The sequence below is a fragment of the Poecile atricapillus genome, chromosome Z, assembly GCF_030490865.1.
Source record: "Poecile atricapillus isolate bPoeAtr1 chromosome Z, bPoeAtr1.hap1, whole genome shotgun sequence".
In the NCBI taxonomy this organism is placed as follows: domain Eukaryota; kingdom Metazoa; phylum Chordata; class Aves; order Passeriformes; family Paridae; genus Poecile; species Poecile atricapillus.
Window position 1 is genome coordinate 99,744,459 of NC_081289.1, and position 27,342 is coordinate 99,771,800.

At 45.4% G+C, this 27,342-nt stretch overlaps 1 protein-coding gene across 2 annotated transcripts; it reads left to right on the top strand.

The window, feature by feature from the left end:
* The first annotated feature begins 1,907 nt into the window (after positions 1-1,907).
* Positions 1,908-26,895, top strand: SLC49A3 (solute carrier family 49 member 3). Of its 2 annotated transcripts, XM_058827234.1 has the most exons (10): positions 1,908-2,080; positions 10,686-10,844; positions 11,695-11,914; positions 17,728-17,804; positions 17,922-18,059; positions 18,632-18,748; positions 20,289-20,441; positions 22,238-22,395; positions 23,433-23,545; positions 24,997-26,895. In XM_058827234.1, exons 1-10 carry the CDS (start codon positions 1,952-1,954, stop codon positions 25,149-25,151), a joined length of 1,419 nt encoding a protein of 472 aa, XP_058683217.1. In that variant the 5' UTR covers positions 1,908-1,951; the 3' UTR covers positions 25,152-26,895. The 2 variants fall into 2 exon arrangements, with proteins under 2 accessions (XP_058683217.1, XP_058683218.1); XM_058827235.1 differs by lacking the exons at positions 23,433-23,545; positions 24,997-26,895 and adding an exon at positions 23,165-23,334.
* Positions 26,896-27,342: the final 447 nt, after the last annotated feature.

The following is a 27,342-nucleotide window of genomic DNA, read 5'->3' on the forward strand; positions in this document are numbered from 1 at the left end:
GAGCTCCACACAGAAATTATATCCTTCACCATCCAGCTCCAATTTGCTCTGGGACCCTATTTTAAGTAGAAAACAGCGCATCACATTATCTTGACATAAGTAATATAGAAAGGGGCTAAATAGGGCAGACTTGATTCTGATCTGTCTTACAAATATGTGCAATTTGAGCTTTTAACATATTTTACTAACAAAATGAATCAGTAAGGGAATCTCATATGGCATCTTGGTTTCTGACAGCACTGTTCAGACATCTTTAATGATAATAGAGATTTTAAGCAGAAAAAGGAGCGAGCATGGTGATGATCATGAGTCTTAGTGAAGCTGATTTTCACACAGGGCTTGTCTTCCAGGAGAGACCAGGGAGAGGAGGGAGTGATGGTTCTCTTAGTGAGCTCGGGCCACTATGCCCTTCTGCTGTCCGACACACCTGGGCCTCTTTCTAGCATATTGGTGTGTAAGTTTCTCTGCACATGACAGCACTGCTGGGTCAGAAGGGCAGTTCACTCGTGCACACAACCCAGATCACTGCATGTCTTTCCAGAGCAGGGCAGAAGTTGCTGTACATCAGCCTACAACATACAAACAACAGTGCTCATTTGTCAGCAGCTAACACACCAGGCAAAACAGGTCAGGCATTTGTAGACAGAGGACCATGTCAATCAGTAATATTACCTTAATATTTCTGGTTGCTACCACAAAATGTCAACTGCTATTACTAAATGTCATCCCATAATTCTAGCTGAGAGAGACTAGAAGGCACAATCTAACAGTTAGTAAAACTTGCTCACTAGCACAAATAGCCTATGCTTCTCTCTACCCTGAAACAACAGGCTTGACATGGGCTAGAAATTATTCCTTCCTCCTCATTTTCCTCTCTCCACTCCCAACTCCCACCCCAAAAAGTTTCAGCTAAAATGGTTCATGTGAGAATACTGGCAGGATAACCTTCCTTACCCACTCTTCCAAACATGCTCAAAGCATTTGGCATAAAGTCCTTCTAACAGTAAGTGACCTCAGCCTCTTACTGAGAGGGTGATATGGTCTTAGCAGGTTGTGGTGAGGAATGACACAAGGATTTCCAAGGCCTGAACAAGAGGTGGCGTGCAGATGTTTGTGTTTTGGGACCGTTTCTGGAATTGGTCAGCCTGTCAGCTCAGTACTGCTGAGGCCAAGCCGTTGGTGTGTGGTGGGTGTGCGAGGGTGATTACATATCAGGGTTGACATAAAGAGACCCAGGAACTACTAGTGTTCATCCAATTTGAAGTCACAGGCCATGTCTGGAACCAGTAGAGGCTTTTCCTTTGCATTATTTTGCATTTTTCCTCTTGATGAGTTTTTGGGTAGGAGATAATATCTAGTGGGGTGTCTCTACATCGGGGAAAGAAAATGCTGCTGTCTGCAGCAAAACTGATCATAAAAATTCATAACCGAACTATCCTGTGGCTGATAGACCCCTATGGGTCTTACCATTCTCCCCTTATTCTCCTCTAGTCCTTTTTCTACTCCAGTAAGGGAACACCCCTCGGACAGGGCTGCTCCCGCAAGGCTTCTCCCTGCTCATGCCCCCAGCAGCACCCGCAGCCGCGGCAGCTGCCGCTCGGGTGCTGCCCGGAGCCGGGAGCTAAAGGGGACTCCCACTGCGACGAGGAGCCGTCAGCGGGCATTAGCGATGCTGGCGACGCTGGCGTTGTATTTTTCAACGACACACGAGCAGGAGCGGTGTGTCCTCGCCCGGGCGTTCTCCTTCCCGCGCACCTGAGCAGCGCCGATGCGGAGCCGCTGAGGAGCGCGGCGGGGCAGCCGCGGCTCGGCGGAGAGAGGCTGGCGCTCCGCCCGGCGGCGCGGCCGGGCCGCCCTGGGGAGGCCGGGAAGGGCGGCGGGGCGGGGCCGGACGGGGCAGTGCCGAGCCGAGCCGAGCCGGCCGAGTAGAGCCGAGCCGAGCCGAGCCGCGATGGAGAGTGGCGAGGCGGCCAGCCTGCTGGGGGAGTGCAGCCCGGCGCAGCCGGCCCGGTTCAGGACGTACCGGCGGCGGTGGTTCCTGCTGGCCGTCGTGTGCCTGCTGAACTGCTCCAACGCCATGGTGAGTGCGGCCGCCTCTCCCGCCACCGGCAGCCGCTCTCCGCAGCCGGCCTGGGGCTGGGACGCTCCTGCGGGGTGACGGGGAAGGGGGCGGCCGGCGGCATCCCCGGGTGCCCGAGCAGCAGGCCGAGGCGCAGAGCAGGCAGGGCACACAGCCCTCCCCTGCCGCCTCGCTGTGCGGCAGATGTGGAGAACAGCTCTGGCTGCTGCTGCTGCAGAGGGAAGACGGGCTGACATGGCTCGCCGGAGCCAAAACCACCTCCTGTTTCTTCCTAGAAGCAGCCGGGCAATCCTCAGGGCCCTGCCCCAGTGCCCTGTCTCAGATCCACCCCCTCATTCTTGGGGCACAGGGACTCGGTTGTACGCGCAGAGTTCAGGGAAGCGTTAGCCTGGCCCTGCCTTATAAGAATAAGAGGCTTTTACTTTTGAACTTTGTCGTTCTGGTTATGACCTCGGCCTTCACGTTTTCCTTTCTGACCGGGGGGATCCGGGGCACCGAGGGGTGGTGAGGGGGGAAGGGCAGGATGGGGCGGGAGGGTGTGTGTGATATCCAAGAGCACAGCAGGAAGTACCGCAGCGTCAAGTCAGACTGGGATGAAGCAAAACGTGTCCTGGAACTCAGCAAAAGTTGCTGCCGAGTCCACTTCGTAAGCCATGGGGAGACAGAGAAAGTATTCATCGTCTGTGAGGGTCACATGTTTCTAGCAGAAGAATAGCAGAGCAGTGTTGAAACGCGGTGGGAGAGGAGCAGGAGTTAACTCTGCCGCGCTGCTGGCCTGTGACAGCAGATTTATCTGGTCAGGAAGAGGAGCAAGCTTTCTTTCAGGGTCTGTTGCATATACAGAACACTATAGGAGTAATTCTGCACTAAGCAGATGGTTGTATGAGCTTCTTTTTGCCTACTCTTACTGTCTTGTTCTGAGAGACTTGAAAAAATTGGATGCCAGATCATACTCCACCCGTTGAGCAGATTTAAATTAAGTCCAGTAGTTACAGAGATAAACCCATAAAGTTTCCTCTTATCAAGGCTTAATATATGAAAAAGAATCCCAGATCTTTGCTCATTAAGTCATTGAGGACATTGTTGATAATTATCAGACTGATGTAGAATTATTCATGTTCTTGAGGATTACCATGCTCTGAATGCAGGCTGTCTGGCAGACAAGATCAGACACTGCAACCTGAAAACATTTAAATGCTTTGAAGGAAGATTTAGGTATTCCATGATGCAATAGTGCTGGAGTAGAGAAATGGAAAAACATAGTGAGAATTTGGCAGTTTATGGGAAAAAAAAATAAAAATAATACACCTTCTCAATGGAAAATCAGCATATCCTTTAAGAGTGTAAAAAAAGTGTACTGCAGTGCACTGCATGCTTGCAGTTAAATTGGCACAGCAGAAGAACGTTATGTGGCAAGAAATAAACCCATCCTCCTAGAGTAGATGGTGACAGCATGGGTGAGGGAAGCTGTACCAAGTCTTTTCCAGGATGTCTTGTCATATTTTGACTTTGCTGAAAGCTTAAAAGTGAAACTGGAGGGGTTCTCAAACAGATCTTTTCAGTACCTCTGCAAGTATTACTGTGTCCTCAGTGTGTTACTGAAAACTTTGTAGCCCAGGAAGACTGACCTGTTCTGTCTCATTTGTATCTTATTAACTTCCTGTCTACCCACAGTTTTGTTTTTCCATGGTATGAAATTAGGCCAGAACTTTACAACTTCAAAACTGAGTGCCTATCAAACATCCTAGAGTGGAATTACTATTTCTAAGCCATTACAAAGATCTGGAATGGCAACTGTGCTGACATATAAAGTTGTAAGCAAACATTTCCTGATACTAAAGTTTATCCTAAACCTTCCCGATAAAAATCACAGAACAGAGTGGTTGAAAGTCCATGAAATCAAAGCAGTTGGTTGCCATTTAAAAGTTCCAGATTAAAAGATTAATTTACCAGTTTTGTGGTGTGAGAAATTGCCTTGCAAGTTGTGTCCTCAATTCCTGTGCAGATTTTGCATACAGCACTTTGTTCTATGTACACGTGTCAGGCTATCTGCAAATGCATATAATAACACATGACTTTTGAATTATCTGACTTGGACCTCATTTACTGGATGAAGCTTCCAGAGTAATGCCTTGTACTCCTCACTCTTGTCCACATACATGCAGTTTTCTTTTAGTGGTCTTTGGTGCCACTAACTGTGGCAATCAGGAGACAGTACTAAGTGGGGGAAACTTTCAGTGTCAAGAAGACAAGGTAGAAGCAATTTAACTGCAGGACAGCACATTTGGTCATGCAGCAAGGGCAAGCTGAGAAAGGAGCATTTCTTAGTCTGGTTTAGAGTGTGATTGAGCAAAATCAGACCAGACCATGTGGCGATGAAAGGGGCACTCTTACACTATTCCAGTATATCCCACTATTCCCCCTTCCACTATATCCTACTGCTCCACTTCATCATATGAAATCCTTTCATTAACTGGAGCAGAGTGGGGTTAATATGGTATAGAGACTATTAAACCAATGCTAGATAGCCCCTTACTGTGCTTCTATTACTGACCTGAGTTTAAAAGCCTCTGTCTCTCCCTGCTGTACAAAGTGGGTACTACCTTAGCAGAAATTTGTTCTCATTTCCTAAATGAGGCTATTCTGGGAATTCCTAGCTGACCATGTAGTGTAAGAAACTCCTGCCTTATCTTAAGAAGGCCATAAGCAGACATCAGTATAATATATGTGCTGCCTGGAGTTGTGGGCAGAGAGGATGTTTTGACCACAGCTAAGCTTAAATGATTTATCCCCATCTGTGTCTTGCAGCACTGCTGATAGGGGGGATGACAAAACTCTGCCTGTGATTTCTCCCCAGATTTGTTTTGCCAAACTTATGCTGTGATTTTGAGTGCAATTTTTTTCATCTGACGGCTTAATATTTAAGGGTATTCATGGTGTGCTTGCAGCTGCTGTAGCACATATGTCCTTCCTTTTTTCCTCCTTCCTGTGAAGCTGAACAGGTGGGAACTTGTGCTTCACAGGAGGGACTGTCTTGCTTTAGCACTGGGGACACAGAAAAAGACAGAAGAATGAAACCAAGAGCATTTACTGCCCAGTCCTGTGTTCACCAGCATGAGCAAGCTGGGGAGGAGCAGGGGAGCAGAGGGTTGGAGCTAGCTCACATTTGGCCAAGTGGCTCCTGACTCACCAACTGGAGGACTTACACCACCACTTAGTGTACTTGGGAGAGGAAGGAGATCCGCACAAGTGGAGCCTGGCATGCTCCAGGGCAGGGTGCACACGCTCCTCACCACGCCTGTCTGCTCCAGCAGTGCCCTTGTAGATACGCATGCGCACACTGCTGCTGCTCTTTTTTCCTGCTACTTCTCCTGAGAGCTGTAGAGACTAAGAGACATCATGGCAAGGATCTGGCGTTTTCTGAAGATCATGCCTTTATCCTAACGTCCTAGACTCCTGTGTCAGCATGGGTGCCTGTAGCTGAGCTTCAGCTCTTTGCTTCCAAACTGTATGGCCCTTTTAACCTTGAATGTGAAGACCCTGGTGTAAGGGCTTCATTGTCCAGTCTCAGGGGAGAAAAAAAGAGCATCCATGTCACAGAAAGACATCTCACATCACCTTGTAAGTGGTGTTCATGTACATGAAAGAAAGCATGCTGGAGTTGGCAGAATTGCTGTAGGCAAAGCCCATGTTGGGACTGGCAAGCTGTGCTGCTGCCTATTATGAAGCAGAAGTTCCCATTTCATGCAAGACAACCCCATTGGCTCCTCTTTTTAAAACTGTACATAAAATGTACTGCAGGGCCATTTCCAGGGTCTAGTCAGCTATACCGTATGCCAGACAATGAAAAGCACTCCATATAGCAACCTTTGGTAGCTGATACTACCACTCACATGGCAAAGTGGCCTGATTCCACCCTGCCTGATTTGCCTTTTTGCAAATATTTTGCTTTCCACTTTCAGAATCTTGATTTGTTCATGAGGAAAGTAGGCGTTGATTATCAGCTTGCCCTTTGTGAAGAACTGATTCTGGCAGGGCTGTACCTGCCAGATCTGATTACAGGAATGTCCATGCCCTTCAACTGTCATAGGATCATGATCATAGAATCATAGAATGGTGTAGGCTAGAAGGGATATTAAAGATACCTAGTTCCACCCCTCTGCCATGAGCAGAGACACCTTCCACTAGATGAAGTTGTTCATACAGCCTGACCTTGAACACCTCCAGAGATGGAGAGTCCATAATCTCTCTGTGCAATCTGTTCCTGTGCCTCACGAACCTTACAGTAAATTTCCTAATATCTAATCTAGATCTACCCTCCCTTATTTTAAATCCATTCCCAATGGTTCTACCTCTATATGCCTTGTGAAAAGGCATATAGAGGCATGAAGATGCTTCTCTTTTCAGTCACCTTTAATGGAGATTAAGCCTCACTTAATGGACAAGGGACCAAGCAGTCTCTGGAAGGTGCAGGAGAATCAAAATGTCAGCTAGAAGAAGATTAAAGCAGAGGGCAAGAGAGCTGAAAGTGGAGCCGGTACCATTCCCAACATCAGTATCAGTCAGATAGTTTGAGTGTCACTGTCCTGGCCCTGGTGAAAGCTTTGCTGTTATAAGGTGTGGAGGGGCCCTCCTGTCACTGAGGATATGAGTAGACTCTGGGTGGAAAACATTATGTCCTTTTCTCATGGTGTTGGGGCATGGCTCCCCAGCTGGCCAGCCAGCTGTGTGCAATGAGAGTTAAAGCGGTACTCCAGTGCAAGCCAGAATAGGCTTATGGATCATCCGGGGCCCTTCTGTCCTCTTCCTCAGCTGCTGAGCACAAGTTTTTATAGTGAAGAGTGTGTCCTGAGGTATGTCTTCCAGACCAGCCTAGTGTGCACTGGAGCTTTTGCTGTCTTCAAACGTAGAAACCACAATGAGATAAGCATGTTTCTAAGGCTTGAGCTCAGAAGAGGTGTGTAGGAACTAAAATTCCTGCCTTTGGAGAAGAAACAGTGTCTATTATTATGCTGGCTGTTCCAAGGTCCTGCTAGATGCATATCTGAAAGGAGGGAGAAGTCCATACCAAGTGCTGAAGGAGCAACTGTGATCTAAAACATCCCTGAAATAACCAATGATATTGGATTATGCTACACAAGGAGCTGTAATTGGAAAACAGCTAATGCAAAATCTGTGAGAGAATGCTGGGGAAATCAGTTTTGACAAGTGTCAGGGGATGGAGCTCAGAATTGAGCTCAAACTCATTGAGGCTTTTTGACTTGCAAAGAGTCCCTGTGATTTAGTGGTTCTTCATGGGCTTCCATGTAAGTCTCTTGATTAACATGCAATGGCCCAGAGCACGAGCTTCTGCTGACTTCCATCATCATCCACTCCAGCTTGTGCCAAGCTGAGAATTTTGGCAAAGTTTGCTGGAAGTTTTTCATTAATTGCAGCACTGGCAAGGCTTTGAAGGTGAGTGAAAATTGTTTGTCAGTATCACAGTCAGGAATTGACATTGTGGCATCTATTGAGCTGCCTTTGGAGAAGTGCATGTGAGCACGGATTAAGTAGTGCAGTGTGTAACAAGGACTCATCTTGATGCCTTCTGTAACTGACACTGAGGCTCTGGTTTTATATGGCCTCTCAGGAAATGGAGCTGCATGCAGTTTGACCAGACTGCAAGCTTCACTTTCCACAAAGTGAAGCTTGTGCAGGGACTGAAAATTGCAAGGACTGAACAACCCTGCAAGGACAGAGGTATCTCTTAATCTGTCCCAGAAGCAGCAAGCTTCTGGGGTCTGACATCCTGTAACCCCAGACATTCTCTGCATCTGTCACTGTCATCTACAGTGGGAAGTTATGATACAGGCCGTTCAGTTAAGACTTGGGTGTGATGATCCTTGTGGGGCCCTTCCATCTCAGAATATTCTACCATTCTGTGATTCTGTGGTTTTGGTGTGCCAAAGATGAGTGAAGACAATGGCCTCTGGGGAGTGGTGGAGGGCAGAACCTCTCTCTGTCCCTATTCTGCATCTTTGGAATTTACAGGACTTTGACCTTACCAAGCTGCATCTCTTTACCTATTCTCTCTGAGGGGGCTTACCTCAGGGCAGCCCCTGTGTAAGCACCAGCCTTGGCAATGCAAAGTTTCAGAAAAACATGCTGGATAGGGGCTCTAGCTTCCAGCAGAAGAGCTTATTAACTACTGTGGATGAAGTAGCAAAACTGGGAAAATCAAAAGCCGAAGGTGGCATACTGACTGTGTATTTACCTGTGTAGGCAAAACTCCACAATGCCCCCTCTTTGTTGCAGGGGCATTTGGTGGTCTCTGACTACAGCTGCATCTTGAGCTCCATTGCCCAGTTCCGAGTTTCTCTGTCAGAGCAACACATGGTAAACAACGAAACATACTTTTTCTCTCCAGTTCCATAAATAAACCCACTTTCTATTTTGAGAGACAAGCTCAGTCTTGGACAAGCTGCAACTTTCCACCCTCCATGCTCTCACACAGATATGCTAGGACTGGAGCTCAGGATCGGAATATGGGGCAGCCCCTATGCTTTGTGTTCAGCAATAAATGGTTTTACTAGATGTAATGGAATTGTGCCAGTTCTTGATCCCAGCTCACCTAGATGCATACAGTCACTGAACAGAAAATGCTATGCTCTGGCTAGTGGCATCACTTTCCTAATGATGTAATGAATGGTTGAGCATGTTGTGTAGAGGAGCAGGAGGGGTGAAAATATACCTGAAGCTGCCTTACAAAATGTATACTCTCTTTAATTACAATGTTTCCTGGTAGAGTGTTTCATCACCACCACCCCCGGTGGAAGGCCTTGGGGAACCCAGAAATGCTATTGCTGGAAATACACAGCTGGGATTTGTTTGGCAGCTGTTTAGCGTCCCGTAAGCAAACTAATGCTCATGCCTTAGTAATGCTTGTAACATCTAAACAGTTACATTAGCATTAAACTTTAAATTCCCATCCCAGTCTGATGGAAGTCTGGAAAGTGACCTGGATTAGCCTCTTTGTTGTCTAAGACTACAGTTTCCTTCAGCACCTAACATCTTCATTCACCTGACTGTAGAAGCTGAGTGAACACCAAATCCATCTCCTACCAGACCTTTGAATGATGTCACATAGTGACATGCTGATTTGAACTGAATACAGGAGATACAGCATGGCAGCTCCTTTGGAGAAGAAAGAGCTAATGCTAGGAGTCCTTGCAAGGTTGCTAAGAATATATTCAAAACTTCTCTGTTACTACCACTTACTCATTGCATCCCTGCTAGGTAAAATGCATAGCTGAAGAATGATTTGCATCTGGCTGTTGTCACCCGGTGACTCTAGGGAGAAGAAAAGTCCATCTCCCCTTCTGCTCCCGTCTAATGTGGTAGTTATTATGGTCCCTGTCATGTAAGAAAAAAAAAAAAAAAATAAATCCAGAACACTGGAAGTAACAAGAAGCAGTTTGTGGGAGCCCACCTTCCTCTGAGGTTATTCCTCCAAGCCTTTTTCAGTTACACACGAACATCACGTCTGATGCTGGCTGCAGGTTGCAGGCTGTGAAGAGGAAGCTTGTGAGAACAGAGGGGACTACCTGAAAGGCAACTATGGCTGGAGTTCTTTCCTAGGAAGCTATATCTGAAGCTTTTTTCTTTTGAAGGAATGTGAATTGTTTTGTTTACATTTCTGCAAACTCTATAACCTTGAGTATTCAGCAGCAGCAAGGTCATCTTCTAACAGTGAGGTAACCTGTAAACAACATTATTGAATGGTTATGCCATTTGAGAGGTTAGACCAGTCTTTTTTAAAAGCACCAGGATGCATCTTGGCAAAGAATCTACAGAAACATCCTCTGACTTTTAGCACCTCATTTTTTTTTCTTGTGGATGTGATCTCAGAACCTGATTTTAGGATCAAGCAGTTCTCATCATTCCTATAAGAAACCAGAAGCAGACAGGAACCATGAAATCAGTGTCTAAAACAAAGTCTGAGGAGCTGTGTTCAGATATGGCACTGGAAGGAAAATGTGGATACTTGTTGAAGTACGTCTTCTGTGTTTACCTCCCTGTTATGTGTTCTAATACATTAAATAATGCAATTTCTGGATAATTTTCTAATTGTTGAGTGCGTCTGGGAAGGCAGGGAATAATGTATCTCTTGGCTGACACGCAGTGAATTTGTTCTTAGAAGGCCACATACAAGTGTTACAAATGGAACTGAAAATGTCAGTCCAAAACCTTAGCTGCTGAGAGAAGGTTGCAGATTCTATTTTGTTTTTGCTAACACAGAATGAGTCCATGTGGTTTCCATTAGGTAAGTGTGTGTGTCAGGGCCAACCTGTTCAACATAGGGGCAGAAAAAGGTTGGCTGGCTGCTTTTGCCAGCCTCCAGCATTAGAACTAGGGGACTGGGGATGAGGCAGTGAAATGTATGGGGTGCTCTGGGCCGAGTAACTGCAGACACTGAGGGTTTGAACTTTTATTACCAGCCTTAACATCACAATTTCAAGGAGAGACTAAGACAATGAGCATCCTCTCAGCTCAGTTCGAGGGGATGGTGAATTACTGTTCTGCTGGAGGTGTTCCTGCTTACCCATTCTTGGTACTTGTTTTGCAGCTGTGGCTGACGTTTGCTCCTGTGGCTGATAAGACAGCTGCTTACTTCCATATTTCCCTGGAGACGGTCAACTGGCTCTCAATGGTGTACCTCCTCATCTCAATCCCATTTGGTCTGGTGGCAACATGGGTCCTCGACAGTGTGGGGCTCCGCTGTGCTGTGAGTTGAAGAGTTCTGTTTCCCTGAGGAAGTTTCATCTAGAGGTAGCAGTAGATGCACAAAGCAGTAGTATACATGCTTTGAATAGGAGTCTTGCCAAATGCTGCAGGGAATTAGCACATTGAAAGCTCTGTGCTAGTTCAGTAACATCACCTCTGTGGAGATGATGGAGAGAGCAGTGGGAAAAGTCAGAATAAAGTTGCATGCTTGTCTTTTCCAGCTGTAGTTTTTGTTGTCTTAGCTAACTGACAGGGACAGATAGTGTGAGCTGACTCTGTGAAGTGCTTTGTGTAATTGGATCAGATTTGCTGTGGAAAAGTCTTAGCGCCGCAATTTTGTTGGCAGGGCCAGTTTAATGCAGGACGGAATGCAAGTGAGAGACCCCTCTGGTCAGAGCTTGGTCTCTGCTGAGCCATCTTGCGATCTCTGCACAATCCCAGAACTGTGTTGTGGAATACAGCACTGAAACACTAGCATTATAATAGAATAGAAGAACATTTGCAGGATCCTTAAGATGGATGATTCATTGCCATGATCTTTGGATTGTCTCAGCAAAATATGGGTGATGGCGCAAGCCTGACAATAGGTGTAATTAGTGAACTTCAGATTTCTCATCAATGTGGTTCTTCAGAGAGCCACCTTGCTCCCTGTCACCCCAGGACACTCCCTAAGGAGGTGGGTAGGATTCAGGAACATCTTGCAGTGGCCCAGAGGGGTGGGGATGGTCTGCAGGCAGTGATTGCTAAAACCCAGTCTCTCCTGTAGTGCATTTAAGACCTTGCTCATGCCAATCTATTGTATTAAGTTCAGGCTTCAGCACACAATACCTGTTTGTTTCTGCTCACTGCAGGTGGTCCTGAGTGCATGGCTGAACATGGTTGGTAGCATCACACGGATGTTCAGTGTTCTGAAGTTCCTGAGCTTGGGTTCCTGGAATTACTGGTACCTGTTTATTGGACAATGCTTCTGTGCATTAGCACAGCCTCTTATCATCTTTTCTCCAACAAAGCTGGCAGCACTATGGTTCCCAGACCACCAGAGAGCAACAGCAAATATGATTGCATCAATGTGTAAGTGATAGCTTCAGAATGATACTGCTGCCTCATGTAACTTGCTAGCAATTTGTTTGCCTTTCAGAGGCAGCAGGCAGAGAAAGTCCTTTGTACTACAGCCATTTGCCCGTGCAAATACAGCTCCGCTCAAGAGTCTTGTAGTCACGTGCAACAAAACAGGTGAACAAGAAGTGGGTATAAGCCACATCCAGCGATAGTGCTCAGTATATGCCACCCAGAGTCCTAACCTCCTGCCTCTCTTCCAGGACTAGGTTGTCATCTTTGCCTAAATATCACATAGGTGATAGCCCTTAATGTTACTAAGTCTTTAGAGGCCTTAATTTTGCAGTTTCATAGGAAGGTGTCTTAAATTGCATTGTAGTGCCAATGGTCACAGTTGCCAGATTCTGTAACTGGATAGAGGTGAGGTTAGGTGAGGTGAAGTAAGATGAGGTGAGGCTGCTGTGGCAATTTTGCCCATCAGTTCATCCAGTAGGAAGGCTGAGCACGTATTCTTAATTGGTATGTATGCACACACAGATAAAACATACTTGTCTGTCTGCACAAACATGTTGGGGATGTTAAATGGCAGGACTATCCATGCAGAAAGCACACCTCCCTTGCTAAGTGCCTGGAAGCTGGGAAACTGGAGGAGAGGCACCAGATACCCTTGCTCTAATCACATTCCTGTCTTGGCTCCTTTGGGCACAGATAGAGACAGGATACTGCACTTGATAGACCTGTTTCCTCCCTTCATGGGACATTTTACCTAGCAGCCAAATAATTCTCTTCCTCTTTTCTCCAAGGACTTGAGAGGTGCTCCAGAAACTGGGCTGGTTCACTGGCTCCAGCTGTGAAGCCTCATGCTACCTGCATGTGTGTGGCAGCCGCATCTATCCTTCTCTCAAAATCCAGCAGCTGCCTTCCTTCCCCATTGCCTTGAAGCTGTAAGGAAGGGTGAGCATGGGGAAAGAAGAGCACCCCTATGCAGCTTTTCCAATGCCGCTGCTAGACTAGAGCATAGGCGCTGTTGTTTAGCCATTAAGAATGGGTCTATGGTGTCTGAACGAATAAATTATTTTTGCACTGCTTTTCCTAGAATAGGATGGATATGATGACTCACCTGGTTTTCCAGTGCTGAGACAGACCTTCACCTTCCCCACTGCAGAAGCAGCTCTGTTGTCAGTGTGGCATGATACAAGCACTACCAAGGACCACTGGGCACTCAGTGCTTCACTGCCCTGAAGGAGCACAGCCTGCAAACAAAATGCTCTTTATAAGTGAGAGAGTGGCCTGAGAAGCTACAGAGCATTTTGTTCACACAGCATCCTCAGTCTTTACAGAGCCAAATGAGTCTATGACAAACAACAAACCTGAAGAGCAAGGAAGAGTGGAATCCCGAGACCTGAAGCTGTTCAGTGTCTGGCATTTTTGGATGTCAGAGTGCAGGCTCAGTAGGCTGTGACTGTTGTCTGCTGCAACACCTGCGTGTTGCTCTATGGAAGGCTTTCATTAATAATGCCTGGTTACATCCATAATGTCTGCTGAACAATATCAGGATTTCATTTCAAGAAAATTTAAATACTGTCTGGAAGGAGTATCTACCACAGCCCCAGTTGTTTAATCCAGTGGTTAATTAGCTCATGGCAAATGTAAACATCTCAATGCTTTTTATGCCCCATGTATTCAGTCTTGTTGCACCTGTCTGTCAGGTAGTTATGGACAGAATCAGCTCTTCCTTTTCTTGAAAGACTGAATGGCTCCCACTCAGCCACTTTACAGACAAATTTCACTTTGCTTCTTCACACTTGTCTCCATTCTTCCCCTTGCTGATGTGAGCTTTTTGTGTCATCCTTCTCCAATTTATCAGTTCCCACTTCCTGTGTAATTAATGCTGAGCAGCACTCAGCATTTCAGTACTGTCAGTATCAGTGCAGCATACAGAAACTGGCTCTACAGCCTCCTACTGTTAATGCCTATGGGTAGGCTTCCCTGGGCTTTTGTGACAAATATAAACCTTGCACCCAGGATCCTGCTGAGCAGCTGAAATTACTATGACTCAGCTGTCAAAATGATTAATCACTCAGCTCTTGAGTGTTTGTTCTACCCATCACTTGTATAGGCTTACTCAGAGAGAAGCAGTGCAGGGCCAAGAACTCATTCCCAGATCACAAGAAATTCTCCTTTGTAAGAAGTAGAAAGAGTTGTCTGAGTCCAGTGAAGTGACCTCTGCTTCATCCATAGAAGTCTTCATTTACTGAGGTCTGTCATGGTTTGTCATTTTCTGCACTCTGAAGAGTTTCAGTGCATCAGTATCACTGACCACAAAACACACAGCCCCACTGCAGAGTACTGCAAGCTAGTCCACCAGGACCCGTGGGTTGTAATGTGTAGTTGATTAATTCAGTGACCTCTTTTCTATTCATCATCTAGGCCATGTAATAGCTCTTCCTAGGAAAAGAAGGCAACTGAAACCATGTAATTACTCGGGTGATCTCAGTCCTTTCAAATTTAGCCCAATGCCAACCTATACCTTTCCAACCCTCATCTACACTTTCTGGAACTGCTTCAGCATGTTGATAGTTCATGGAAACAGCTGACTAGTTTACAGGCTGTCCCCTACAATGCCCAGTTGCATTTGACACCAACAGAGAAGATGTAATCCATCTCCTTGGAAACTGCTGTTTGATTGTTTCCATGTACTTAGAAGTAGGTAATATTTCACCAGCATCATAAGCTAGTACTTTCCCAAACACAGAGTAGAAATGCTAGAGTTGTGTGCTATAGGATTATTAATGGTACCTCAGCATCATTATAGAACAGTCAGGCACCTCTTGGGATCATCTTGTCCAGCCCCCTGCTCAATCAGGTTTGTCTAGACCAGGTTGCCCTGGTATATGTTGAGTCAGTTTTTGATTATCTCCATGGATGGCGTTGTAGCAGCTTATCTGAGCATCTTGTTTCAGTGCTAAACAGCTATCACAGTAATTTAGTTTATATTCAGGTAGCGTTTGCTGTGTTAAGCTTTACTTAACCACTGAGAAAAGTCTGGTTCCATCATTTTAATTATATGTATTATTTATTATGTTTAATTATAATTGCAGATCAATGTTCTTTTCTCCAAGCTAACCAGTCCCAGCTGTCCCAGCCTCCTTAGGCATGAGAGACGTTCCAGACCTTTAATCATGTTTTTGGCCCTTAACTGGACTTTCACCACTAACTTGGTACCTTGTAACAAGGAGCCTTGCATTTGACTTGGCGCTCTGTTTCTCACCAGGACTTAGGAGAGGAGGAGGATCAGGATCTTCCACCTGCTCCTCCTCATGCAGCCCAGCATGCTGTTGGACACCTTTCTTCGAGGATGCATTGCTGGCTTATGGTCAACCTGCAATCCACCAGGACCTGACATTCTTCTCTGCAAAACTGCTTTCCAGCAGCTTTTCCAGGTTGATCAATCCCAACTCTTTTAGTGTCTCCTCACAGAAGCTCTGGTCCTCTAATCATATTTTCTCTTTTCTGGACCAGCAAATTCATGTCTTCCTCACACTGGGAACCTGAGAACTGCTCACAGTTCTCCAGATGTCAACTTGCTAGTGCTGAGAGTGAAGTCCAGCTCCCACTGACAAGACTGCCTAATGCTGAGCCCAGGATTGTGGTGGCTTTCTTTATCAGAAGGCTGTGTTGCTGGCTCATGGTCAAGTTGGTGTCCACCAGGACCCCCCTACCCACTCCTCCTCTGGTCCTTCTTTGCAGAGCTGCTTTCCAGTTGGTGAGTCTCAAGGGGTACTGCTGCATGAGTTATTATTCATCCCCAGGTGCAGCATAGTGGATTTCCTGTAGTCAAACTTCACAAGGTTCCCCTCTGCCTATTTCTGCAATCTGTTGCAGTGCCTCTGAGTGGCAGCATTGCCATCTCTTCTGCAAGTCACTCTTCCCAGTGTCACACTGTCTGCAAACTAGCTGTGGGTGCACTCTGTCCTGTCATCCAAACTGCATGGCCCCAGTATCAACCCTTGGGGTGCACCACTGATGATGGGCCTCCAGCTGGTCTTCATGTCAGAGATGACAATCCTCTGGGCCCAGCCATTCAGCTGGATTTCAGTTCATCTCACTGTTCAGTTGTCTAGACAGTGCTTCATCAGCTTGTCTGCAAGGTTGTTGTGGAGACAGTGTCAAATTGCTCTTTCCTCATCCGTCCAGCAGCCATTTCACTGACTGAAGCTACCAGGTTAGTTAAGCATTTTTCTTTTTCACTTTGTCATCCTTCATGTGCCTGGAAATGGTGGCAGTGTTCCATGACTTTTCCAGGGAACAAAGGGAACAAAGGAACAAAGTAAGACTGAAAAGCCTGAAGTTCCCTGGATTCTCCTTCTTGTTCTTTTTTGAAGATGGGAGTGACATTTGCTCTCTTCCAATCTCAGGAGCCTCTGGCTTTTTAAATGTAACCAAAAACGGCCTTGCAATAGAAACAATCTGCTGCTTCAGCTCTGATGCATCCTATCAATGCTATGGATTTGTGTGTGTCTGGCTTATTTAATGTTCTCCAACCTAGTCTTTCACCATTGAGGGTAAATCTTCATTGCTTCAAACTTTAGCTCTGGTCTCAGAGCTGAAGGTCAGACTTACCAGTCACAGAAGATGTGAAGTAGGTATTGAATACCTTGATGTTTTCTGTGTCCTTTTTCACTGAGTGTCCTGCCCCATCCAGCAACAGGACCACATTTCCCTAGCTTTCCTTTTGCTGCTAAAGTACTTAAGGGTGCCTTTCTCATTGCCCTTCACCAGACTCACCAGGCTGGCTTTGTCTTTCTTAATTCCATCCCTGTACACTAGTAGAAAAGCAGCTTTACTGTTTGACTACTTGCAGAATGTTGCCTTAACATTAAAAATTCGTTGTCTGCAATTTTGGATGTTCCCAAGCTGAGTCCCAGGAGTGCTGCTTCAAACACAGCTAAGCTCCAGACCCATAATAATGGAAGTGCCTCCTCCTGTACAAAGTCTGCAAGATTCTCTGCTGCCATATAATTTTTGTAATTGGTGGCAGGGATCAACTTGTTTACCTGCCTGGCCGTTGCATAGGGTGTATGAAGGCTTGAAAGGTCTCAGGAATGACATAGTGTCACTTCAGAGTGCTGTTCATGGCCTTTTGACAAAGAAAAATAATGGCATCCTGGTGACCCTCATGAAGAGCATTGCTAGCAGCTTGAGGGAGGTCTCCTGTCCACATCTGAAGAGCTGTGTCTGCTTGTAGATTCCTATGTATAAGAAGGACATGGACGTATTAGTGTAAGTGCAGTTAAGAAGCCACTAAGACAATTAAGGCTATGGAGCATCTGTCATGGCAGTGGAGGCTAGGAGAGCTGTTCACCCTTGAGAAGGGGAATTCTCTACACACTGTATACATGCCTAATGGCATAGGGAAATACAGAAGGAAAAAAACCTCTGTAACTCCTGCTATGTCCAGAACAGATGAAATGGATTTGCCAGTTTTAGTTTTGTCCCTTCAGCTTGAGATTTACTGAGGCAGCCTTGAGAGGGTGAGGACATCATAGTCCATAGCTAGAAAATGGTTTACAGGAGTTAGGAGTTGAAGGGAGATGGTTTTATAGAATGGATTTCATGGGAGTGAGACAATAGATGTGGCAATATTAAGACCACACAGTCAGCTTCTCCAAATGTTCCCCTCCTGGTTCTCCCTATATATGCCTTGTTTCATCCTTATTCCTTACAGTGCTGTGCACTGCAGCTGTGGTGCTGGCAGGCAATAGGGGCGGATACATGATTCTGACTTCTTGAATGAAAAAAAATGTTTCTCTTCTATTTCCTTCCAGCCAATCCCTTGGGCATTCTTATAGCAAACTTGTTGTCACCTGCACTAGTTCCTGAAGGAAAGCACATTCCATTGATGGTAAATGAAAACTGCTTTAATCAGTCAGCAGGGCTGATTTGGGTCCAGCTGATTTATTTGTTTTGAGGTAGCGGAGCTGGAAAGACTGGTAATTTGTCTTGTCTTTCTGTTGTGTAGCTGGGTATTTATGCTATCCCAGCAGTAACAGCCTGTGCTCTAGCAACTCTGGGGATTCACGAGAAGGTCCCGCCAACGCCTCCGTCAGCCAGTGCCACTAACTCCAACTCACAGCCATTCTTCACAGGGCTCAAAATGGTAAGTGTTACAGCATAGGGACTGACATGCTGGAGTGAAGGATGCAGCCCTGTAAGGTGGGGATATGCTCAATGATCTGCTTACAAAGCAGATTCTGAATGCCATGGCCCCAAACCTGCCATGGAAAGCCCCTTGAAGGAGATCAAGATCCCTTCCTTCCTCAGGGAGTGGAAGCTGCTCACAACAAAGCTGCAAGGATGCTATCGGCCCATTAACTGTGGACTGGCAGCCATTCAGATAGCTCAAGGCAGACCTCAATAGGCAGACTTGGGCTTATCCATGAGGAACACAGAACCTGAGTCTTCTGAACAGAAGTAGGATAGTCCGTGGCAAAGCAAAGGAAAAATTTGAGCACTGAAGAGTTCCTTCCTCCCTACATGGTCCTCACTGTAACTTGTCCTCTGGCTGAAATGACAGGACAAAGCCATATTTTCGTCAATTATGATGGGGTCACATGACATCACCATGTCAGCATTTTCAACTGAGGAGTCAGAGCTGCTGGCCCTCAAGTCTGCTGTCACAGCCAGGCCTTTTCCTTCTTCCACTTATTTACATCAACTTTTTTTTTTTAGCTCCTGAGAAACAAACCATATATCATCCTGGCAGTGTGTTTTGGAGGAGGAATTGGGATGTTCACCTGCTTTTCAGCTCTACTAGAACAGATCCTTTGTGAAAAGGGGTATTCAAATGTGAGTCTTCTTCCTTTTCTTCCCATTGTCCACATTGTCTGTGATACAATCAAATTGATTTTCCCTTATAAGGGACTCAGAGAAAAATGAAGACAATTGAATATGCTGCTGTCTCATATCTTATTTGCTCATGTTTTCTAATATATATTAACCCAGAACATGGTCAAACTCTTAGTATGATAGATGACCTGTATTTTCATTAATGCCCATGGCCAGGCTCCCACTTGCAAATGAAAACATTTTTTAGGAAAAAAGAATATTGTGATTTTTTTTAAGCCACTCCAGAGCGCTGCTGTCTATGCAGCCTTCTGCCACCTACTCCAGAGTAGAATGGGGCCCAGGCAGGCCCTAGAGAGGCTGAAGACCAGCTGATACAAGCACCTTTTCCTCTTTGCACAGATTTACATGAAGCCAGGGCAGCAGAAGAGGTCAGTGGTACTGTGACAGCTGTTTCTTTATCCTTCTCATGGCAGCAGCAGGTGCTTTTACAGTTCAACACTGTATATGCACATCTGGTTCCTGCTGCTCTCTCCCTCCTGTTTATTAGGAGGATCCCCCATTTCAGGTGCTTCCTCTCAGCAGGCTGCACTTCAGTCCTGGTGCTTGTATTGCTATGAGAGTCCTCTTAAAACACCTCTCCAGCTGTTATGTATGCACATTTACATGTCTGGTCTCTGTCCACCCTGTCTTCAGCTCCCAGATCTGCTAGCTGGCTCAGGGCTCCATAGCCAGGTCACATTTTGTACATTACATTGGTTCTTAATTTGAGACCATTCAAACTTCGCAGCCTTGCTTTCTGTGCATCATGATTTTGTCTCTGTGTGACTGGCTTGTCCTGGCCCTTTAGCCCAGAGAAGCTATTCCATATACCTTTTTTTTCCAGTGCCCCTGAGGGTCCTGAAAATGTTTTTCCAAATTTGTTAAAAGCTTCTCTGCTTTCAGGATTGCTGTCTGCGTTTGAATTCTTATGGAGCTGAAGAAGTGCTACAAGCAAAGGGCAATCACTGCAGGCAACAGAGCATGTACCCTATCCTAGCCACTGCTCGCTGCCTCTCTAATTAGACCTTGACACAACCGGTGTCTCCTCTAACATGCTTTGGGTGTGCCAGTGCAGATTCCTGGTAAGAAAAGGGCCAGGAAGATAATTATAAGCATCAGCAGGTCCCAAGGTAGCTGGGCCTGTTGCTACCAGTGTGGACAAAGCATCTGACTGCCCCTGGAAGAGCCCAGTGGCTCCAGGCTGGAATATTTAATGTCAGGGAACTGCTCTTGCTCTGCATCCAGCCTCCCTTGTCAGGCATACAGACTTGTCATCCTTTGGGAGTGCTGTCACCCTGCTGTTCCCACACACTTGTAGAAGCATCTGGACTCTTGTCATTTGCTGCTCAGAGCCCTATGAAGGCCTCAGCTACTGCAATGGGCAAGAAAGCTTTTCCTACCTCAGTAAGTGAACCACTGGTAGCTGGCAGATGGGTCAGTGACATTGAAACCTCTTTGTTAATTGCTCTACTTTCTCATTACTTATTCTTCTGCCCTCCAGGATTTTGCTGGCCTGAATGGTGCACTGTTCACAGTCTGTGGTTTGTTGGGTGCTTTCCTGCTAGGGATGTATGTCGACCGGACAAGGAAGTTCATAGAGTCCACCAAGATTAGTTTCTGTCTGAGTGCACTTGCCAGCATCATGTTCGCTGTGGTGAGTTCTTCCTTGCATTGTGCCATTCCCATGGGCTTATTTATCACATATTGCCATGTGATAAATCATCAACTTAAACCAAGGTCGTTCGATGTCACAGTGTTTATTAAGCCCTGTGTTACACTTTGGGATTACCTCTTTGGGCTAGTTTTAAAGAAAAACCCTTTACCGAGGATTTGACAGTCACTGTGGCACCTGGGACAGACTGATTTGTGATATAGATAAACAGGCATAATCTTACTTCCCTATTCTGGTCCATCATGTTTGCTTACTGACTCCTGAGACCATTCTTTCAAAAAAGGAAAGGGAATTTCTAGGTATTTTTATCACAAAAAATGAACAAGAATGTCATGTTTTTCCAACACCTGGCTTTAACAGTGGTGGCTGTCAGAGTTGTTGCATTAGCAGAAAGGACCTAGTTATATTCTAGCTCTGAAGTAGTTCCTTGAGAGGGACAAGGGAGGCAGAAGAGGAGGACGCTTGAATTCAGCCAGGAGAGGAATGCACAGCCTGGAGACTTTACACCCGTGGGGCCAGGGTACAGCTGCTCAAGCACAGCCACTGCCAGTGAGAGCCATCACACAGCAGGAATCTGATCACGACACACAGCACTGCAGAAGACCCAGAATGGTGCAGGTCTCTGCTTTCCCAGCAGTCTTATGCTGTATGTTTCTCTTCTGTGATGAAGAATCCAGACTTTCACAAGAGAGTGATCACACCTTCCCTGGGGCCAAGACCCCAGAGATGGTAGCTCCATTTGGAAGAGACAGACAAATGCGATGCTTTTGTCAATGTAGGACAATGTGCCTGAAGCACACCTTGCATTTTCCCCTTTCATATTCTGGCATTTGTTTGGAGGATGATCTGAATACAAGTCAGCTTGTCTGGACTCAGGTAAAGCACTGAGTAGGTAAAAGGCTGTGTTAGGAGCAACAAACAAAGGGTTCCTCCTGCCCTTCCCTCCTCACCTTCATCCCATACAGATGAACTGTTAGTTCAAAGTAGTAGAACAAAAATCACCCATTCAAATCTGTTTGATCCCTTTGCACTTTGCACTCAGATTCCAGACACATAGAGTTTTCCTTGATTTAACCAGTTTAGCTGGGCCATGTTTGCTGCCATGCCAGGACAGACACCTTGTGTTCCTCTGTGTGAATTTATTACATGGTCAGGGAAGGAGGTACCAGCAGCATGGCTGCAAAGTACTTAATCTTTAGGAGCATTGGCTGGACAAGGTCGTGCTCTTTCCTCCAGACTTAGGGACAAGGCTGTTCTAGGTACTAATCCAATCTCCAACTTTTGTTAATATTTCAGGTGTTTCTTTGCTTTTTTGTTTGGGTCTTTTGATGTTAAAATCCCTGTGTTACAAATGTGTGTCTGATTGATTTTCCTTATCACTGAGCGGCAGCAACCCAGAATTCTCACAAGTTACCTAATGCAAACATAATTTCCAAAATGTTACTTTGCTTTGGGACAAAGGTGTGTGTTTGGCCCTAGAGAGATGTGGAACATGCTCCTGGTAAGTTACTGACTAATCAAGTTACTGCAGTACAACCACACCAGTGCTTTTCAGATAATTCTTCTGATCCTCTCTTTACTTCAGTTCAACAGATAGCTCTCCATTTTGTAGCCTTTTGTTGACTCTAGAGGGTTGAAAGTAAAAAATCAATTTCAGGAAAAGGTAGGGAATATACTGGTGAGTTACCCCCTGAGACTTCCTGCAGGTTAAAGGTTCAGAGACTTTCTGCACAGCAGTGCTAACATTGAGACTTTGGTATTGTTTTTTTTGCCTGCAGACTTCTCGGTTCAGACATCAGGCCATCATGTTGGCCATCACCAGTTCGCTTTTTGGTTTCTTTGGTTTTGCCATCTACCCCATTGCCATGGAGCTGGCTGTGGAGTGCTCCTACCCTGTAGGAGAGGGCACATCTACCGGTCTGATTTTTGTTGCAAGGTAAGCAGGCAGATTAAATCCAATTGACAGATGAGCTTGGGTTCCAACACTTACACACACATACAGAAGCCTGTGGGTGGAGATAGAGAAGAGCATAGACATCAGTGCTTGCTGTCCTGCTGAATGTCTTTCTGGTTTCCGTGCACATGTCTCTGGCAAGGGGAGCTAGCTGGATGAGCCATAGAGTTGAAGAGCTAAATATTTTAAAACAGGGAGGACTGTGTGGAAGAGGTGCAAGAAAAGGAAAAAGGAAGATAAACACATTCTTTCTTGGCACAAAGAGTTAACCATGCCCAGCACTGCCTGCCTTTGAAGCAGATGGGGGCTGCATGCCTGAGAGAGGCACCCATTCCCACAAGAGTACAGAGATGAGTCAGTACAGAGATGAGTCAGTTCCTGGTGCTCTGTTGAGGGAGATGGGGCTCATCAGTTAGTGAGGAACAGTGACTGTTCTTCCTCCTACCTATTTGCCTGCCTAGGGCTGGCTCTGGACTTCAGCAGGAATGACTTGCTGGAGCTCTAAAGAGTGACACCAGTGATCTGATGCCATGTGTCAAGTGGAGGTGCCACAGCAAGAAACATCAGTGAGGGGCATCACACACTGCCTTTGAAGGCTGTTGTCCCTCACTGGTTGTGGATGTAGTGGCTGCTGCCAGCCAGCTGTGAATGAGGAGGAGGCTGAAGCCATAGCCTTTTTTGCATCCTCAGTCCTGCAGTGAGAAGTGTGTCCAAGTCTCTGCCCAGTGAATATACCTCAGTTTTTTGACAGGTGGAGTTCAACACCTGCTCACCTTCTGAGGGAGTATATAGTGATCCTGCCACACAGGCCCTGTGTCTGGAGTTGACCTGGACACCCTGTCGGCCAGAATCAGTTAACCAAACATCTGGGCCAGAGGAATCCAGCAGTAGCTTTCTCTGCTAGAAGGACCATGCACCAGAAAGAGGCATCATTCTCTGCCAGCTGGGGAAGATGGCCTTGTCTGCAGCACTGGTACCTCAGGCAGGTAACGTAACTGCATGTTGGCTTCTTCCCACAGCCAGATTGAGGGTGTGATTTTAATGATTCTTCTACAAGCTCTCACCGTCCATGTTTCTGAGGATCCATTCTCCACCTGTGCCCTTGACCAGGATGGAGCCCTGGACTGGACAAGTAAGTATGTTCTTGAGGTACAACACTAGACACTTGGTTGCACCCCACGTAGTCCCCACTCTCCTCTAGGTCTCAGTGTGAGAAACCCTGAAATTCTGATTGCAATTGTAGTGTGTCTTCTAACACCCTTTCTGAATCTATTGGTGCACTCCTTGCTGCTCCTGCTAAACTGATCCTGCAAAATTGAAATGGAAAGAACTCTAAGGTGCCATGAATGCCACTGCTAGCTCTGGATTAAAATTCTCTTACAGTCACCCTGCAGAGACTTGAGTTTCATAAAGCTAGAAAGCAGCTGTTTTGAGGGGAAGACACTGTCCATGTAGGATAACCAAGGCTGGTTTTCATATCAGAGGCCAAGGTTACAAATGCTTTGACTGAAAGATACAACACTTGATTCTGTACACACAGTTGCCTGTGTTTGTAGCATACTTGTATGACTTTGTTCTGAGTTATTCCAGATTTCCCCTCCTTTCCTAGCTGGTCAGAAGAGCCATCAACTGAGATGAGCAGGATCACATAAGTGTTTTCAGTGCAGGCTAAACCCTAGACTTGATCTCTCAAGTGGTTCATGTTTATGTCATACTGACACCTGGGGACACTGTAAGCAAAGGCTGACCATCACCTATTAAATATATCCTGCTTGGCTGAGCAGAAACTCCCCAGAATAAGGTCTACTAGCTGTAAGGGATCAAGGCTTCATAATAACTGTCCCCAAAAAGCAATTTGACTGCTTCATTTCTGAAAGCCTTAAATTTGCCATTTAATCAGATCAGAGCTGGATCTTGGAATTATGTACCCACTTCTGTTCCTTTTGTGGTCTGATACATACAGGAAAACCAGTGGAGAAAGGGGTAAAGATTGTTCATTTGGGACACTGGTGAAATTATAACTACTTCCAGGCTTTGTTGAATAGTCTTTTAGATATACTTTTTCTTTCCCTTCAGGAAAGATTCTTTAAACACTAATTTGTCCTTAATAAAAGTTCATGCTTAGTGAATTTTTCTACACTTTGCTCTCAGATGATATAAGAAGTACTACCTGTAAGGACCTGTTCCCTTGTGGAGCTCAAGTGATTTGATTCAATCTCTTTTGTAACATTTTTCACAACCCCCCAAGACACAAATGTGGACACTTACGGAGAGACACACACTCCTACAAGTACAATGTGTGCACTGGTGTAAGACCTCTAACCTGCTGAAGATCATGCAGGACACAGTGTTCTGGAAGCCTTCCGCATTTTGCCTAAATTCTCTTCCTATGTTAATGTTAGGTAAAGCAAGTTTTGTCTGTTACCAGACTGGTAATGTCCCACTGTGGTCTGCACCCTGTCCTCAGGGGTATCCCTTGTGAGGAGGTCAGACAGAATGTGCTGTTTTGGGGAGCTGACCTGTATATTTCTGCACCCATGGGGAGTTTTGGATTCACTGCCTAAAAGCGTATCTCTCTCACAGCTCCGGTGCTGGTGCTGGCTGGCCTCTGCAGTGGTATGGCTTGTTTCTATGTCATCTTCTTCCACACTGACTACAAGCGGCTCCATGCTGAGACAATCAGTGCTGATTTGGTCAAGGCAGAAGATGCAGCAACAGCACATGTTCCTGAACCCTAAACAGATAAAAAAGGGGATGCCAAGGGCTGACTCAGACTAGTGGGCATGGACCAATCCTGAGCTGGTACACTGGGATATCTGTGTCATATTGCACAACAAGCAAGGACTAGAGCAAATAGCATGTTTGCTGTGCATCTCTCAGTCTTGTGTTTATTTGGGGATCTGGGCTGTTAAGGAAGGCTGTCCTGTCAGAAAGGTAAAACTGGCAATGGATAACTATGCACACAACTAAAATTTTTGCCTGACTTGATTCAAGCTAAAGGAATGTCACAGTGGAGGGTAGCATCATATTTCAGCCATTTTTAAATTTTCATGTATGTTGATCAAGGGTGGAGGTTTCAGAAAGACAGAAGTTGTGCCTACAACAAACCCAGTGGAAAACTTCTGTTTAAGGTCTGGGGTGCAGCATAACAACGCTTCCACTCATGTTGGAACTAATTGTGCCTTTTAGCTAAAGGGCAGTAAAAGCTAGAGCATCCTTCCACTTCAGCGGGGATATGTAAGTATGTGATCTGTAATACAAGTCTGTTACAATGAGTCACTTTGTCTTCTACAAGAAAAGAAAAGTATTGCCTGTAGTGCTTGCCTATAAAAGAAAATATCAGTAAGCATCAGAAGTTAAATACAGCAGCATTTTGCATCCCTCTGGTTCCCTGCTAAATGCTCAGACATTCAGTATTAGTTTGTTTTACTTGGGATTCTGTTTCTTCACCTCTCTTGCAATTTCAGTGGTTTAAGTTTTCCACAAGAAGATGAATCTACTGCTTTAATATTAGACTAGCTTGATGCTCTCCTATAGAGTATCACTCTTTGAGCAATGATGCTGTAGTGCCTGGCATGATGGAAGCTGGCAGAAGAGCTGGCAAAGGTGATGTTTTAGTGCAGAGACTTGTCATAAGTTTCTGAAGGTGACAGGGGCTTTGGGGAGGAGACCAAGTAAGAAACAACATCAACAAACACCTTCCAGTTCTTTCTGCAACTGACATCATTCTTTAGTGTTAGATGACATGGGAAGTGAAACAAAAGATCCCATTTAGAATTCAGTTACACTGACAATTACAATGGGTACAACTGGATTTTTTCAATTTACAGTACTGCCACAGCAGTGTAATGTCTTGCTTTGGAGTTCAGGTCTAGCGTACTACCTGAAAAATTCTTACTTTATAACTCCTATGTGATTAAAAAAAAATTAGATGGGATTTCATGATGCTTCATATTATACTTATTTAAAGGGAATCTGAGTACTTGCTGATTAAGGGCTCTTGATGCAAATGGAACCTGTAACTAGCTTTATCCAGTCCAGCTAGAAGATGATCCAATGCCAAGAACACACTGTCCCTGAGGAACACTGTACAAAGGAGCTCTCTCAGTACCTGAATTCTCTTCCCCATTAGCAACTGAAAGGCTCTCCCTTTGTAAAACACCTGTTTGGGTCTTTCTAAGGAGCCTGCTCATTTCTATAGCTCCAGCCTTGCTCTCACTAGTACGTACTGATGTTTGTCAAAAGGAGCAGGAAAAAAGTCTGAAACTAAAGTGAAATAAGGTTGTTTAAATCTGTCAGAGGAATGAGATAAGCTGTCTTTTGTAAAACTAGCTGGTCAGTTCTGCAGCCCTGAAACTAACACACCAAGCAGATTAATGCTAAATTTACCTGCCACTTCTGAATTCCGTTGTACTGGGAAGCAAGAAGCACTTGATATTTTATAATTTTATATATTTACAAATGTTTATGTTTTTTAATAAAGGGTGGTTTAAGAAAATATTCACCACTTCTCATTGTATCAGTCTTTTAAAACATATTTTATAGATGCAAAGGTGCGTCGGATCTGCTGTGCAGCACAAAGCAAAGGCCCCTGTATTTGCCAGATGTCATTAACTTCTGCTTACACTGACAATGTGTTAATTATAACCTCAGATTCTTAAAATGACCATGTGAAATTAGCTGTAGCTTAAGCTATGGTTAGCTCTGTTTAGGATAGGTTAAGGGAGTGAGGAAATACTGCTAGCAACTGTCTCCAAAACCTGCTGTTCCCCTGGTCAGCTTGCACCAACTGAGACACTATTATCTTTATCTAAGCACATGAAAGAGATTATAAAAAGGGGAGACTTTTCTCTCTACTAATTAATGAGACATAGAAGTGTGTAAGACACTTTCTGGATTCCTAATGAGTAGTTGCTCCCTCACTGTATG